This window comes from Scyliorhinus torazame, chromosome 19 (genome assembly GCF_047496885.1).
Source record: "Scyliorhinus torazame isolate Kashiwa2021f chromosome 19, sScyTor2.1, whole genome shotgun sequence".
Taxonomy (NCBI): domain Eukaryota; kingdom Metazoa; phylum Chordata; class Chondrichthyes; order Carcharhiniformes; family Scyliorhinidae; genus Scyliorhinus; species Scyliorhinus torazame.
Genome location: NC_092725.1, coordinates 141,339,217 through 141,356,787, shown reverse-complemented (window position 1 = coordinate 141,356,787; position 17,571 = coordinate 141,339,217). Strand labels below are relative to the sequence as shown.

General features: G+C 48.8%; 1 protein-coding gene across 1 annotated transcript in view; it reads right to left on the bottom strand.

Moving 5' to 3' along the window:
- The window catches only part of LOC140396564 (potassium voltage-gated channel subfamily KQT member 1-like), a 231,915-nt gene extending 216,523 nt beyond the window's left edge, over positions 1 to 15,392 (bottom strand). The window contains exons 1-3 of the mRNA XM_072485334.1: positions 15,344 to 15,392; positions 6,868 to 6,962; positions 1,549 to 1,589 (exon numbers count right to left, since the gene is read on the bottom strand). Coding sequence (XP_072341435.1) covers positions 1,549 to 1,589; positions 6,868 to 6,962; positions 15,344 to 15,376 — 169 coding nt within the window. The 5' untranslated portion in view covers positions 15,377 to 15,392. The remainder of the gene's footprint in view (positions 1 to 1,548; positions 1,590 to 6,867; positions 6,963 to 15,343) is intronic.
- Between the last annotated feature and the right edge of the window lie 2,179 nt (positions 15,393 to 17,571).

The window sequence follows — 17,571 nt, the reverse complement described above, 5'->3', positions numbered from 1 at the left end:
GGGTCCCCCCCGGCGCCGTCCACACCTGGTGGCTGCCGGCGGGAACAGCGCGGGAACGCTGGGGAGGGCGGCCTGCGGGGGGGGGGGGGGGGGGGGATCCTGCACCGGGGGGGGCCTCAAATGGGGTCTGGCCCGCGATCGGTGCCCACCGATCGTCGGGCCGGCCTCTCTGAAGGAGGACCTCCTCTCTTCCACAGCCCCACAAGATCCGTCCGCCATCTTCTTCCGGGGCGGACTCGGGGAGGACGGCAACCACGCATGCACAGGTGACAGCAGTTATGCGGCGCCGGCCGCGTCATATATGCGGTGCCGCCTTTACGCGGCGCCAAGGCCTGGCACGCGTAAATGACGCGGCGCCGCTCCTAGCCCATTTTCGGGCCCTGAATCGGTCGGGATAGGGGCCGTTTCGCGCCGTCGTGAACCTCAACGGCGTTCACGACGGCGCGAACACTCTGGGCGAAATTCTCCTACCCGCCCCGCCACATTTCTGCCCCGACCGGCCGGCGGGAGTTTCCGTAACACCGGCCGGTCAATGGGGTATCCCATTGTGGGGCAGCCCCACGCCGTCGGGAACCCCCCGGGCGCCGGCAAAACGGAGACTCCCGCCGGCGGAGAATGACGCCCCACGTCTCCATTTCAGAGAATCGCGCCCCAAGTCTCCCAAACGGAGAATCCTGCCCTTTATCTCTTTTGCATCTCCCTGGGAATCGCATGGTTTTGGATGAGGTGATGTTATGTGTAGTGATATGCAATGTATCACAGTTGCGTGGAGTGAACGAGATAGATCAAAACTCTGCTATCCATCACTGTTTATGTGTTCTAATTTACACAGGCATGCAGTCCCCAGTACGATGAATTTAAAATCTGTCGTTAGTCAAATCCCTCCATATGGCCTTGCTGGACTCTATTGCACAGTTATCTTGAACCCCTTATAGTTTCCCACACCTGTGGGAGGTCTGACCCTTATAAATCCCACCCTCCCTTTCTCTCGCCATTGGTGGCAGACAACTTTGTTGAAGCCCTAAACCTCTTCATTTCTAATTCTGTCTCTCAACTTTCTACAAACCCAACTTATTTACACAAGCTTTGGGTCACCTCTTCTCATTGTCTCAGCATGTATTAGTCTCCTTTCCTTAATCAAACGTATGGAAGCTTTTCAGATGAAATTACCGTATCAATGGAAGTGATTGTTTTACATGGTGCAGTGCGAATATCAAAATTGTAAATGCATTGAGAAAGGACAGATTGTAAATTTTTCTGCGCATTGTGTACAAAGAAAGTCATCTCGACTACAGCTTCTCAATGAGTTGTCTATTTTCTTTGTTGATTTTCATGTTGTATTTTGGGAGAATGACTAGATAATGGATGTACATTTCTCTGAACATTGAAATTTCAAGGTTAAGGATATCTTGGGCGGGATTCTCCGACCCCCTGCCCCGCTGGGTAGGGGAGAATCCCGCCCCTTTCCCTTGGCAGCATTCTTTGAATAAATAGAAAAAGCTATTTTTAAAATTATAATGGAAAATGTTACAACTCCTTCAAATTTACCTGAAAGAAAAAATGCAGGTTTTCCCAAGGAATGATCCAACCTAAAACACAGACACAAAAAGCTTTATTATTTTTAGAACTTTCTGCAGCTGAAAAATAGTTCACTGATAGCACCGCACATTTAAAAAAAAATTTAGAGTACCCAATTCATTTTTTCCAATTAAGGGGCAATTTAGCGTGGCCAATCCACCTGGCCTGCACATCTTTTTGGGTTGTGGGGGTGAGACCCATGCAAACACGGGGAGAATGTGCAAACTCCACACGGACAGTGACCCAGAGCCGGGATCGAACCTGGGACCTCGGCGGTGTGAGGCAGCAGTGCTAACCACTGCGGCACCGTGCTGCCCAGCGCCGCACATTTTATTGGCTCATGTCTATTTATCTATTTAATACTAGAAGATCTTCCATGGCATTTCTCACAAGTAGTCTTAGAGGGTGCCATCTACTATCCAGGTCACGCCCCCATTGGCCGGTTGATCCCGGGTGAAGCTTCCCATAGGCTTCCCGACAGCCATGCTGCCTCGCGGGATCTACCCAAGTCCCGCGAGGTGTCAGCATCAGGAGCCTGCTTACAGAGGACGAGACTAAGATGCGCGAGCATAAGTAGGCCTTAAACCTACTTAGGGCCTACTCTCCCGGGATCTACTGGCCTCCCAGGATCTACTGGCCTCCACAGTGAGGCCACAGCCAGGCGCCGTTCAGTGCTGGTCCACACATACATGTAGCAAGCGGAATGACACCCGGGGGGTTCCCAGGTCATCGGATAGTGTAGGCTTGCCTGGGATCGTGCAGGGTGGCCCCTGGAAATCCCCCTGGAATGCAGGCACCTTGACACTGCAGGGGTTGGCACTGCCAAGCTGGCAGGAGCACTGTCAGCATGCCAGAAGGGCATTGTCATGAGTCAGAGCCTGAGGGGGGGGGCCATGCCAATGAAAGGAGTGTGGAGGGGGGTATGAAGGGTTGGGAGGTGCAGGGCAGGTAAGAAGGCCTGGGAGGTTGGGTGGGTGATGGGTGGAGGTCCTGGAAGAGGGGAGGCCTGCAGGTTTGGCCCCAGGGACCACATAGTGGGGTGTCCTCACTTGGGGGCTATGGGCGGCTGACACTGCCGATGGGTGGAGAGTATGGGGGACCCACAAGCTCACTTAGAGATCGGGGCACCCTTTCAAAATGGCGGCCCATTCTCTGGATTCAGCACCCCAGTGCTGAAAAAATTCTAAGCGTGGGCTAAACCGTGAGAAACTCCCCAGGACCTGAACAGCCACGCTGCATCCGAAAAGCAGCTCGTCGCAGCGCAGCATAGCCAATGCCAAATTGCCAATGCCAAATTGAAGAGAGAAAATAAGTACAAGAACTGTGGTAAAGAGGGCCATATTGCCAAAACATGTTGGTCACAACAAACATCACCAACACCCAAGATGTGCAAGAAAAAAGCACATCCAAGCATCCAAGTTGACGAAGTTTAAGACCGCTCAGGACCCGAAAAGCTGCGAGACCCCGCTCCTGGGATCGACACAGCTCTCAACACCTCATGAGATCTAACACAATCTCGTGAGACGTTGCAATGTAAATCCCACCCATTGTGGGTGGGATCACATTTAGGCAAATCTGCATGTTAAAGCGAGACAGCTCGTCTCACTCTAATGTGCAGATTCTCGAGGTACCTGAGGCGTTGGGATCTATCCTCTTCGCCTTGAAGACCTTGGGTAGACGCCATTCAGCCCTGATCTCCACAAACAGAGACCAGGTGGAAAAGCACTCGTGGGGGTCTCCCAGAGCATTAGGAGATGTTGCTCATATAATCTAAAGTGGCACGCAGTGACAAGAAACACAATGCTATAAAACAGCGCCCAGGTCAGATAGGGGTCCTCAGCGGGGAACTGCTTTGCGGGTGCAGCGTGGCCTTACGATTGTGCCCTTAGTCACCTTTTTTGGGCCCTGGTGAGTTTCTCACTGGTTTAGTGCTGCTGCCTGGCACCCTGGCAGCGCCCAGGTTGGTTAAAGTATAGACCTGGGAGCTGGTATCTGAAACGGCAGAAAAAGCTGGCACCATGGATGCATTTGATGAAGATTGTGAGACTTGGAACTCGTGTAAAGAGAGATTTCACCAGAATCCAACACCAGAGGACCTAAAGGTTACAACACTTCTCGGTTCGGGAGGGCATTAACGTTCATGCTGCTGCAAAACCTAGTTCATCCAGAAAAACTGGGAGATAAGACCGATAGCAAATTAATGAAAATTCTGGAAGGACATTTCTCACCATGTCCACATTTAATTGCTCAAAGATTTTGTTCTACCACCGTAGTCAAGAAGAAGGGAAAAGCATCTTACAAAGCAACCTCAAGATGGTGAGCAAAATACTGCAAGTTTGGTGCAACTCTAGATGACAACTTCGTGATAGGCTGGTATGTGGATTCTGCAATGAAGCTTTCTGTGAGCGACATAACTCTCAAAGCTGCTGTAGAAGTTGCCACGGGGCTAGCACAAAAGAGGCTTCACAGATAGGAACTGGACAAAGATCAACAAGCTGGAGAATGCCAAAATAACGTCTGCAAGGGTACAACCATGTCATCGAGATACACAAGTTGGACACACAGCAGGGGAATGCGGGAAGAGAGAAAATAAGTACAAGAACTGTGGTAAAGAGGGCCATATTGCCGAAACATGTTGGTCACAACAAACATCACCAACACCCAAGATGGGCAAGAAAAAAGCACATCCAAGCATCCAAGTTGACAAAGTTTAAGACCACTCAGGACCCGAAAAACATCAAGAGCTGAAACTAGGTGCCTTGTCAGTACGGGGCGATCAACAATGTTCCTGGGTTTTACCAAAACTTTATGGGAACATCAAAATGTTCTTTTTCAGAGGTCCATGAATCAAACTCTGAGTGGGCTAAATGTTATCGAGGTGACATTCTTACCATAAGTGGATACAGGGGCAGCTGCATCATTGACTCTTCAGACAATTTACAATCAGAAGTTGAAGCATCTGCCATTAAAACCATCACATGCAATCCTCATGATGTACACTGAAGAGGTTGTAACATTAAAAGGATACATTATGGTGCACTCAGATGTAAATGAACAAACAACAGAGTTGCCACTTGGCGTTGTCTGTGGAAACTTTCCTGCTTCATCTGGTAGAGCATGGTTGGGGAAAATAAAACCCAACTGGGGAGGGGTGACTCAATTGGTAGATTCAAAGGACGGCGTATAACAACTTATGGAAAAATATAAAAAGATGTTTGATGACTCACTGGGTTCAATGGTTGGAGTTGAAGTCCAACTCAAGATTAAGCCAAAAAAGAACACCAAAATGTCTCAAAGCTAGAACTGTGCCATATACCACCAGGGCAAAAGTTGGAGAAGAACTAGAAAGACTAGTCCAAACAGGAGTCATTGAACTAGTAACTACAAGTGATTGGGCAACACCAATAGTTCCTGTGTTAAAACGTGATGGCTCAATAAGAATACATGGAGATTTTAAAATAACAGTTAACCCAGTATTGTGCACAGATCACTATCCATTGCAACTGATTGAAGACTTGTTTGCTGGACTTTCTGGAGGGCAGAAATTCAGTAGAATAGATCTATCACAGGGGTATTTACAAATGTGGCTGCAGAATCACAGCCGCTACTCACTGTCGTGACACACAAAGGTCTGTTCCATTACAGGAGACTTCCATTTCCTCCTGCTCTTTTTCAGAGGTCCATGGATCAAACTCTGAGTGGGCTAAATGTTATCGAGATGACATTCTTATCACCGGTTCGAGTCAACAATAGCACTTGAAGAACTCGGAAGCTGCACTAAAATGTCAACAAAGCTATAATCTCCGAGTTTAAAAGTCTCCATCTTAGATTGTATGAGCAATATCCCCTAGTAAACCTCCCATCATGTTTGTAAGTAATCCAAGCGTGTGACACCTCCGTACCTTTTCTCTTTGCAGCACTTAGAAAAGATAACACTGTATAAAACATGGAAGCATTAAAAAATATAATAATAATCTTTATTATTGGCACAAGTAGGCTTACAACACATTAGTTTTCCTGTGCTCAGCTAACATTTGTGGGTCAGCATGGTGGCACAGTGGTTAGCACAGCTGCCTCACAGCGCCAGGGACCCGGGTTCAATTACAACCTTGGGTGACTGTCTGTGTGGAGTTTGCACGCTCTCCCTGTGTCTGCGTGGGTTCCCTCCGGGTGCTTGGTTTCCTCCCACAGTCTAAAGATGTGCAGGTTAGGTGGATTGGCCATGCTAAATTGCTCCTTAGTGTCCAGGGATGTACAGGTTATGTTACGGGTATAGGGTGGAGCGGATCAGTGCGGGCCCAATGGGCCGAATGGCCTTCTCATGTATTATAGGAATTCTATGATTTGTGAATTGTCTGCTTGGTTGTCACAATATACACCATGTATTATACCTTCCCAGTAAAAATGCAACTCTCATGGAATTTGTCATGACATAAGGTCTTGTGATGCATTGGGTAACGTCTCTACCTCTGCGCCAGAAGCTCTGGGTTTCAGTCCCATCCCAGGACTTGATGGCCAAGGAAGATGCATTCATAACACGGCCAACAGATTGTGTATCAACCTGCAAAATCCTTCCAGCTTGCCAATGGCAGGCAGTAAGAGATTCCTGCTCTGCCATGCTTGATGTGGAGTGGTGTCCCTCAAGCTATAAGCCTCTGGCCACAGGCGACCTGTTCCAGGAAAAAACCCACTGTGGCAACAGGTGGAAGTCTGCCTTGTGCACCGCTAGGTGTGGGCAGAGATCAATAACATCCACTGCACTGAGTGAAAGAAATGATGGCTAAAATTGTGTAGAAGTGTGATATTTGATTGGTCAATGCTTTGATACTTGTATTTCATTAACACTTATCAATTGAATAAAATTATTGTTATTTGTGCACATTTGTATGAACATATGTTTGATAGCTAACAGAGGTGATATTTCAGCCAATCTCTCAATTCTGGTCTGCTTCAAGTTGTGATGCCTGAATTGTGACATTTTGAATCTGAGAGCATAAGTTTAAGTTTGATATTTTTAAATATGTGATGTAATTGTACTATGTCAGAGGCAAATCTCCTAATTAGATCAATGAAACATGCATCCTGATTTGCTTGCTGCACAAGTTTCTGGTTTTCCAAATACCAGTGATCCTAACTGATTTCCTGTGCCCTAATTTGGATACATGAGAGCTATAAAACGAATATATTTTTATGAGCAAATGTTGATAAATTTTCACTTTATGTTACTTGAAGGTGTTATGGTAGCAATAATAACTATTTGCAAATCCAACTATATTGATAAAATGTTACCTTCTTTGCAGTTCCTTGATCCGGACCATCATATTCAAATGCCCCTGGGAATATTGTTCAATAACATCTCGCACATCATATGGTTTTCGAGCTTGCTGTGGAATACATCCCAAAAATACTAGGGAATTTTACAATTATAAAAACAATGGCTCTGTAAATCAGGCTGTAGCAAATACATTTATAAATATCTGAGCTGAGAAACTCAACAGTTCTTTTGGCTGAAGTAAGAAGGAGAGACATGAGATGCAAATCTTTGTAATTAGATCATTGAAACACGTGCTCTAACTTGGTTGTACTTCATAGCCAATTAATTATTTTTGAAGTGCAGTTACAATATGGGAAACACAGTTGCCCAATATTGTACAGTGAAGTCACAGAAATATTAATTAGATTAATTTGATCTGTTTTTGCCATGTTGGTTGAAAAATAAATGTTGTCCAGGTTACCAGGATAGTATCACCAGAGTGCAGATGGGACCTTAACGTTTCCACCTGGGTGCAGAGGCATTTTTCAACTTTCGAATATCAGCATTTTGATATTTATTGGAGGGAATCTAATTTTCCCTTGCATTCCTAACTGCATGCCATTCTCATCTGGCTTTTTGGAATGCCTAATGCTAAAATGCAAATTCACCCCTGCTAAGGTTGGATTTCCCATTTTGGATAGGGGCTGAATATTAGATTCCTTCCAACCTATCAGCTATGTTCTGGTGGGGTGAAGCTTTAGGGGCGGGATTCTCCGACCCTCCGCGCTGAAATTGCACTCGGCGCGGGGGCGGAGAATTACCCAAAATAGGCTCCCACGTCGGCACGCGATTCTCCGGCAACCGGAGAATCACCGCCATTCGCGCGCGCGATCGACGCTGCGCTGATCGGGGGCCGTTGGAAAAGGCCGCCCCAACCCTGCCGATCCTCCACGATCGACTGGCCGAGTTTCCGCCAACATGGTTCTAATGTGGTTCCACCCAGCGGGAACTCGGACTCGCGTTATGGTGGGAGGGTGTGGGGATCGGATACCGGGGTGGGGGCCTCGACGACGGGCAAGCCTGCAATCGGGGGCAACTGATCGGCGGGCTATCGCGATCTGGGAGTGACCTATCTTCCTCCGCCAGGTCGGCGGCGCCCACACTGAGGTGGGCCGCCGCGTGCATGCGTGGACCCGCTTGCAGCCGCCGTGCGTATGCGTGGCCGCACGGTCTGTACAGCAGAGCCCCGCCGTCAGCCAGAGCTGCGGGATGCACGCCGGGGTCCTGCTAGCCCCCTGGAAAATGGGGAATCACCCAGACCATCGAGGAAAAAGTCCGGAGTGATTCTCGCCCGTTTTCCGCCGGGCGTGGGGACTTAGTCCAGCAAAGGGAGACTCCCGCCCCTGAAGTTTATTACAAGCATGCTAGGTTTGAGAACTAGTGAAGAAAATGGAAAGCCTGTTGAGGAGTTCTGAAAGGTGGGCAGCACGGTGGCACAGTAGTTGGCACTGCTGCCGAAGGCGCTGAGAACCCGGGTTCGATCCTGGCCCCAGGTCACTGTCTGTATGGAGTTTGCACATTTTCCCGTGTCTGCATGGATTTCATTCTCATAACCCAAAGGTGTGCAGCTTCGGTCGATTGGCCACGCTAAATTTCCCATTAATTGGAAAAACATAATTGGGTACCGTAAGTTTACAAAAAAAGAATATTCTGAAAGGTGAATGTAAAGTGTTTTAATACCTTCAAATATCATGATTATATGCTGTATGGCAATGTAGATATGCTTAATGTGTAATAATTAATCATAGGGGTCTGTCCTGCAAAGGTAAGTTAATATTTAATTGTTCAAATGTATGACAGTACTTTTCCTACGGAGAAAGTACCACAGGGTATTAAAAACATAAAATATGGTTAGCACTGGGACAAAGGCGCTGATAGACCCAGGTTCAAATCCCGGCCCTGGGTCACTGTCCATCTGGAGGTTGCACATTCTCCCCGTGTCTGCGTGGGTTTCACCCTCACAGCCCAAAGATGTGCTGGTTAGCTGGATTGGCCGCGCTAAAGTGCCCATTAATTGGAAAAAAAATAATTGGTACTCTAAATTATTTTTTAAATCTTAAAAAATAGTTTCTGAACATAGACAAAATAGCTGGCACCTGTGGAAATGGATATTTGTTTGGTCAGTGGAGTTGTAAGCATTTGTTGTGATAGCTATTCCATTATGAATGCTTGGTTAGGTTTCAAAAGTTTCAGCCCAGCAAGTATTTCATTGATTCTTGGGGCGGGCATGGTGACACATTGGTTAACACTGTGGCTTCACAGCGCCAGGGTCCCAGGCTTGATTCCCCGCTGGGTCACTGTCTCTGCAGAGTGTGCACATTCTCCCCGTGTCTGCGTGGGTTTCCTCTGGTTTCCTCCCACAGTCCAAAGACGTGCAGGTTAGGTGGATTGGCCATGCTAAATTGGCCTTAGTGTCCAAAAAGGTTAGGAGGGGTTATTGGGTTACGGGGATAGGGTGGGGAAGTGAGGGCTTAAGTGGGTCGGTGCAGACTCGATGGGCCGAATGGCCTCCTTCTGCACTGTATGTTCTATGACACAATGGTTAGCACTGCTACCTCACAGAGCCAGGGAGCCAGGGACCCAGTTCATTTCCGGCCTCGAATGTCTGTCTGTGTGGAGCTTGAATGTTCTCCCCGTGTCTGCGTGGGTTTCCTCCGGGTGCTCCGGTTTCCTCCCACAGTCCAAAGATGTGCAGTTTAGGTGGTCCTGCTAAACTTCCCCTTAGTGTCCAAAGGTTAGGTGGGGTTATGCGTTACAGGGATAGGGTAGGGGAGTGGGCCTAGTAATGGTGCTCTTTCAGAGGGTTGGTGTAGACACGATGGGCTGAATGGCCTCCTTCTGCACTGTAGGGGTTCCATGAGAACTATTGAAACTTTTAGGAGCCGACAGTAACAGAATGTGTCTGATGTGATTTCATCATAGAATTTATAGTGCAGAAGGAGGCCATTCGGCCCATCGAGTCTGCACCGGCTCTTGGAAAGAGCACCCTACCCATGTTCAACACGTCCACCCTATCCCCCAAACCCAGTAGCCCCACCCAACACTAAGGGCAATTTTGGACACTAAGGGCAATTTATCATGGCCAATCCACCTAACCTGCACATCTTTGGACTGTGGGAGGAAACCGGAGCACCCGGAGGAAACCCACACACACACGGGGAGGATGTGTAGACTCCGCCCAGACAGTGACCCAAGCCAGGAATCGAACCTGTGACCCTGGAGCTGTGAAGCAATTGTGCTATCCACAATGCTACTGTGCTGCCTTGTTTGTTTACAAACCTGGAGCGACATTCTCTGGAAACGGCGCGATGTCCGCCGACTGGCGCCCAAAACGGCGTAAATCAGTCGGGCATCGCGCCGCCCCAAAGGTGCGGAATGCTCCGCATCTTTGGGGGCCGAGCCCCAACCTTAAGGGGCTAGGCCCGCGCCGGACGAATTTCCGCCCCGCCAGCTGGTGGAAAGGCCTTTGGTGCCCCGCCTGCTGGCGCGAAAATGACATCTCCAGGCGATGCATTCGCGGGAGCGTCAGCGGCCGCTGACGGCATTCCCGCGCATGCGCAGTGGAGGGAGTCCCTTCCGCCTCCGCTATGGTGGAGACCGTGGCGGAGGCGGAAGGGAAAGAGTGCCCCCACGGCACAGGCCCGCCCGCGGATCGGTGGGCCCCGATCGCGGGCCAGGCCACCGTGGGGGCACCCCCCGGGGCCAGATCTCCCCGCGACCCCCCCAGGACCCCGGAGCCTGCCCGCGCCCCCTTGTCCCGCCGGTAAGGTAGGTGGTTTAATCTACGCCGTCGGGGCAGGCATTCTAGCGGCGGGACTTCGGCCCATGCGGGCCGGAGAATCGCCCGAGGGGGCCCGCCAACCGGCGCGGCGCGATTCCCGCCCCCGCCGAATCTCCAGTGCCGGAGACTTCGGCAACCGGCAGGGGCGGGATTCACGCCAGCCCCCGGCGATTCTCCGACCCGGCGGGGGGTCGGAGTATCTCGCCCCTGATGGTACTAGAATTCTAACTTTATTCCCCCTTGGGTATTTTAAATCGGTGTCACTGATAATAAGTTTTCATTCAGCGTTTTCATAGATTGGTAGCAGTTTAATGGTTTTCCAATGTATATCATGTATTTTATGTTTGCCTTAAGTGTTTTCTTTTCATGTACAGAATGATCTGTCTGAGCTGTACACAGAACAATACTTTTCAGTGAACCTCGGTACACGTGACAATAAACAAATCCAATCCAATCCAATCCAATCAAATGAATTTTACATAATTTGCATTGCTCATGTTTGGCTCCTGGGAAAATGGTGAATACTGGGTGAGTGGCTATTAAGGATCCGGGGAGGTATAAACGTGGCAGAGTAAATGTGAGGTGGCATGGAGGGTTGTTGGGAAGGTGAGGGAGATGACAGATGACATTTAAGGGATATTTAAACAATGCTGGGAGCTGGGTTGCTGTGTTGGAAAACCAAGGCGAGACTTCTAACCCATATGGCTCTCAAAATACACAGTATAACCTCTATGTGAAAAGACAAAACATTTTTTATAAAGTCACACAATGCTCAGGTGTGCATTGTGCAAGTCACAAAAGTGCACAGGTTGCCTTTAACCCAGCCCAGATGGAAATTCAACCCTTTACCTAAAATAAGGCATCTCTGAAATTTTAGCAGTCACTCCACATCACGCTTACGTTTTATCCACAAAAATGTGTTCACAACCTGGAGTGGGACTTGAACTCACAAACGGCAGGCATAGAGGAAAGAATGCTACCACAAAGTCAAGCGAAATGGAAGCAAAAAGGCAGGTTTCCAAACTTTTCTAGCTGCAACCCACCACCTCCCCACGCCCCAACCCTCTCAGTTGGCGTGTGATATTCTGTACATCAAACACATTTTATAGTTGAAAAAAAAATGACAAAACTTGAAAAGATGGCCACCCAAGATCACCTAACCGAGATGGATTAGAACCACTTCCCTGTCTCAGGAGGGAACCAAACAGCAGTCCTGACTGATGTGAGTCAATGTCCTTCCCTGATACCAATTGAAAGGGTATTATTGGATTTGAATGGGTCAATCGAAAAGAAAGATACTGACTGTTTGAAACTCTCAGGGGTGCTAAGCCACAACACAGGATGTGGAATCGACATAAACAGTGCACCATATTTGGAAAAGGACTTGAACTTGTGGAAAGTCACATGGTGAAGCAGCCATGCTTTTAAAAATCAGCCAAGAGCTGATGCAACGCAAACATCAGTTCAACTGATCTGCGAACCAGACTCAGATATAAGTTGTGAGACATCAGGGGCGTCATTCTCCGACCCCCCGCCGGGTCGGAGAATGGCCGTTGGCCGCCGTGAATCCCGCCCCCGCCCCCGCCGAAGTCTCCGGTACCGGAGATTGGGCGGGGGCGGGAATCGGGCCGCGCCGGTTGGCGGGACCCCCCGCTCAATTCTACGGCCCGGATGGGACGAAGTCCCGCCCAGAAATTGCCTGTCCCGCCGGCGTAAATCAAAGCTGGTATTTACCGGCGGGACCAGGCGGCGTGGGCGGGCTCCGGGGTCCTGGGGGAGGCGTGGGGCGATCTGACCCCGGGGGGGTGCCCCCACGGTGGCCTGGCCCATGATCGGGGCCCACCGATCCGCGGGCGGGCCTGTGCCATGGGGGCACTCTTTCCCTTCCGCCTCCGCCACGGCCTGCACCATGGCAGAGGCGGAAGAGACTCTCCCCACTGCGCATGCGCGGGAAACTGTCGGCGGCCACTGACGCTCCCGCGCATGCGCCGCATTTCCGCGCCAGCTGGCGGGGCACCAAACGCCATTTCCGCCAGCTGGCGGGGCGAAAATCCCTCCGGCGCCGGCCTAGCCCCTCAATGTTGGGGCTCGGCCCCTAAAGATGCGGAGCATTCCGCACCTTTGGGCCGGCGCGATGCCCGTCTGATTGGCGCCGTTTTTGGCGCCAGTCGGCGGACATCGCGCCGTTGGGGGAGAATTTCGCTCCAGGTAGCCAGAGGTCAGAATCCGTTCCAGTTAAACTTCCCCAGAGAACCAACCTCCTAGAAATTCAATTCATGGGATGTGAGCCTCGCTGGCTGGGCCAACATTTATTGTCCATCCCAGAGGGCATTTAAGAGTCAATCACATTGCTGAGGACCTGGAGTCACATGGAGGCCAGACCTGGTAAGGACGGCAGATTTCCTTCCCTAAAGGACATTAGTGAACCATTTTACAACAATCGACAATGGTTTCATGGTCATCTTTCTATTTTAATTCCAGATTATTTTTTTCATTGAATTCAAATTTCACCATTTGCCATGGTGGGATTTGAACCTCAGATCTCAGAGCATAACTCTGGATCTCTGGATTATTAGTCTAGCGACAATACCACTACGCCACTGCCTCCCCTGAGAAGACCTTAAGAAACCTCATAACCTGCTGTGAGCCCTTCACCTTCCAAGACCCAAATCTTTTCAAAGGGCCACAGGCTTCCTTCATGGGAGACTGAAAATTGGAAATCAGAGATGGAAGTAACTGTATTCTGTAAAATTACATGACCTTTATCTATCTGCATACATTGTGTGAGTGGGCGCATACGTGGGACCAGATTTGTGTGACATTGCACTTAAATCAGGATAAGTGTTCGAAAATAAATACCCTTCTTTATTTTTAAACTCACAAAAGCTTGCTGCTGAGTTATTAGATTGGAATGCACACTCCAAGAGTAAGTAAACACACCTTTTTCTGTACAAAACATACAGAACACCAGCAATAAGAAAGCAAATAAATTCTATCTGTGACATAGTCCCGACATCATACTAGGGTGCATGACTAGTAGGATAGTAGGATAATGGTCCTCCTGTAGTGCCAGTATGAAACAGACATACCTTTACACGCTACTATAGGCCTGACAATGCTGTAATAGCAATCAATCCAAAGGTATATTCATGGGCTATGGGCCCCCCCAGCGAATGAAGAGCTGTGAAAGACAGTAGAACCTCTAGAATGACCTATGCAACACATCCACAAAGAGAGAGCAGCAATGTGCAACTCTTCAATCCCACTTGGTCCATGGAATGGGCACCTCATTGGCACTGTGGCTGGCATGCACCAATATTATTCACATGACTCTTTTCTAATAACTTGGAATCTGCAACAGCAGTGGGACAAGTGCCAGGTAGAATTTCTAGCCTCAGATATTTACTAAATAAAAACCGTGCGAGGTATCCAGAGTCAAAGGCTGGGGTGGTAGGTGGCACTGTGCACATGGTGTTTCACGGGCAACTGAATACCAATGGAACTGCACTTAACATTAGGTTAGAGTGCCAAAACTACACACAAGAATCCAAAGGAGCAGGCTTGCACGTGGAAAGAAACAGTACTGGCAGTCCATAAAATCTCTGTATAAGCAGAATAATCACTGGGCAAGCATATCAACTCTCCCTCATTGCATCAGCATACCTGAGCTAGATTTTAGCCTCAATCACATTGGTACAGGTCCAATGGAGAAATACAAAACAAAAATAAATTGTGGAACCTGCTGCCCATGTTACTGAGGAGTCTGCTTTGCCACTCCTCTTCTCAATGAGAAAAATCATAAACCTTCCGCCTCCCACCTCAGGACCAGCAACAGTTTGCTCTGGAGAGGCGTGAAGGTGGGCAGCAGCGGAGGAGGGCCAGCAGACGGGAGAGCATGAGAGGGGGTTAGGCACACAGGAAGAATAACCCATGTAACACGCTGTACCTTGACAGCAATGTTTCTAGGGGCTTATCGGGTCAGGTGGTGACAGACATCTGCAGCCTCTTAGAAGTTTTATTCCCTGTTGGACCTCTACCTGCAAGTTCCCCTCAAAATCACTCTCCATCCTGACTTGGAACTGTATCGCTATTCCTACACTGTCGCTGGGTCAAAATGCTGGAACACCTGCCCTACACACCATAGAGAGGGGTGATTCAGGAATGTAGCTTACTACCACCCTCTCAATGACAGTCAGGCATGGGCATAAGTGCTGGCTTTGCTTGTGATACCCACATCTCAAGAACAAATTTTTAGAAATGGAAATTGTGTTATCTGGATCTACACCACATCCACTACGGCGCATTCAATATCAAACCGGATCTCACATTCTAATTAGATGGCATCAAACCAACAGATGGAGGGTTTTCTGAACTACCTAGCTGATATTGCTAACCCTAACTCCCTTCCCCCACCATCTCCTCACCTACTACAAACATGCCTCACTTTGAGATCTCCCCTCAAAACCACAACTCCTGTGAAAACATCTCTTTTAAACTGGAGCACCCTCACATTTGTAATGTTGCATACGGCACCACTTTGCACAAGGGCTGACTAATGTAAAGCTGGAAGTAACTCAATATTTTCCAACTTCAGCACTTGCATTTCTTTTTCCTTGGGCCGACAAAAATGTCTAATTTTTGATGTCATCGAACAGAATACGACGTCTCACCTGAAATTTTCTCCTTGCAACAAAATATTGCATTCGGCGAATAACCTTTACAGCAGCTCTGTGAGCTTCTGTTAATCTGTAAAACAGTGGAAGGAAAGAATAATATTTAATACTTTCAGTGACATTGTGGATAAATACACTGGATGGGAGGGAATCAAGTCATGCAGACTATTATGTTCTGTATTGTGGCCATGGTAAAGATGCACACAGACATCTAGTTCTTTGACGAGCAAGATAATTTATTAACAATATGGATACATGGAAAGATAACTAATGAACTATCGTACAAACGGTAACGAATAATTGAACTCTCCTGGAACTACCTCTAATGCGACTGTCCTCTAGTACAACTTATTACTAACTGAAGTCACATGGTGGGTCGCTGACCACCTCGGGGCAGGGACAAAGGTGTTGGCTTTGTTTATGAAGGGGCCGTATGAAGAGGTTTCTGCATCCGCGGGCCAAGGGGTTTTCTTTCTTTTCGCCAGTGCATAATGTGTATGCAAGGATCAACTTTTTTATCATGAAGAAGGCATTGTTGTCGGGGGTGAAAAAAGCGGAATACTCGGCGATTATCTTGGTAAACGCTCCGCATTTGGTGGATGTGGTCCTGGAGAAGGGACTGGTACAGAGGTCGGCGTGGAAGTTGGATTTGGGGTGAACATGAATTTTTATGCAAAGGTGGGAAAGGTGATTGAAGATTATGTGGAGTTCAATAGGACCGGGGAGGTTTCGCCTTTAGTGGTCCTGACCCTTCCAAACCTGTTGTACTATTATTGGGCGGCGAACGCTGAGCAGGTGCAGGGTTGGGGCAGGGAGCTGGAGGATTTGTGGGTGAAGGAGGCAGGTTCTTGTAAGGTGTCGGGGTTGTGGGCACTGGCAACGGCATAGCTCCCGTTCGCCCCAGCAAAATAGTCAGGGAGGCTGGTGGTCATGCTGAAGATATGGTGGCAATTTCGGCTGCACTTTAGGTTAGGGGCGGAGTCGACGGGTTTGTCGATCTGAGGGAATCATGGGTTTGAGCTGGTGAGGATGGAGGGGAGGTTTTGGGGATGGGAGGAGCCAGGGGTGATGGAAATGAAGGATCTATTTCCAGAAGAATAGTTTGCGAGTTTGGGAGAGTTGGGGGAAAAGTTTGGGGTTCTGCAGGGGGAGGTTTTCAGGACATGCAGGTGCTGGGTTTTCCGAAGAAGATTTTCCCGAATTTTCCGGTGGCACCGCCCTCCTTGTTGTTGGAGGGGGGTGCTATCGGTGATGGGGCTGGAGGGGGGAGTCATCTCGACGATCTACAGGAAGATTTTGGAAGAGGATTATGGCGTCGTTGGAGGGGGTTAAGGCCAAGTGAGAGGAGGAACTTGGGATGACGATGGAGGAGGGGTTGAGGTGTTAGGTGCTGCGGAGGATGAATGCCTCAACCTCGTGCGTGAGGCTGGGGTTGACACAGCCAACGGTGGTACATAGTGTACCTGACGAAGACAAGGATGAGCCTATTGTTTGAGAGGGTGGAGGACATCTGAGAACGGTGCGGGAGGGGCCCGGCCAACCATGTACATTTGTCCTGGACCTGCCCGAAGCTGGAGAAATTTTGGAGGTCGTTCTTCAGCACCATGTTGGGGATTTGCAGTCCAGTCCCCTGGGAGCCAGGATGTAGGACCTGCCGGAGCTGCAGACGGGGGCGGGGCAGATGTTTTAGCCTTCGTCTCGCTGACTGCTTGCAGGCGAGTCCTGTTGGGGCGGAGGTCAGCCTCCCCGCCCTGTGCCTCGGCAAGGCTGGTGGATCTGATGGAGTTTTTGTATTTGGAGAAGGTCAGGTTTATTTTGAAGGGGGCAAGTGAGGGGTTCCACAAGAGACGGGTTCGTTTCTATTACATTTTAATGAGTTGGCTACCATCAGCTGTTAAGGGGGGGGCAAAGTGGGTCTTTGGGGGGGTGGAGGGGGATTTGGGGGTCTTTGCTGTTTTTGCTTCGTTGTGTTGTATTGTATATTTAAAATGAGAAAATATTGAAAATCTGAATGAATTTTCAAAAAAACTATTTATTGGCAAACCAATAACTATTTCACATATTGCCGTCAATCTTGCCAAGTTGATATGGCTGTGAATGTGGCTGTGATATAATTTATATCCGTCTCAACAGTATAACCCATCTTCCATGTAGCACAGCAAATAAGACAAGAGTCACTGCATAAACAATCTCATTCTGTATTTCTGGACATTGTCAATTGACAT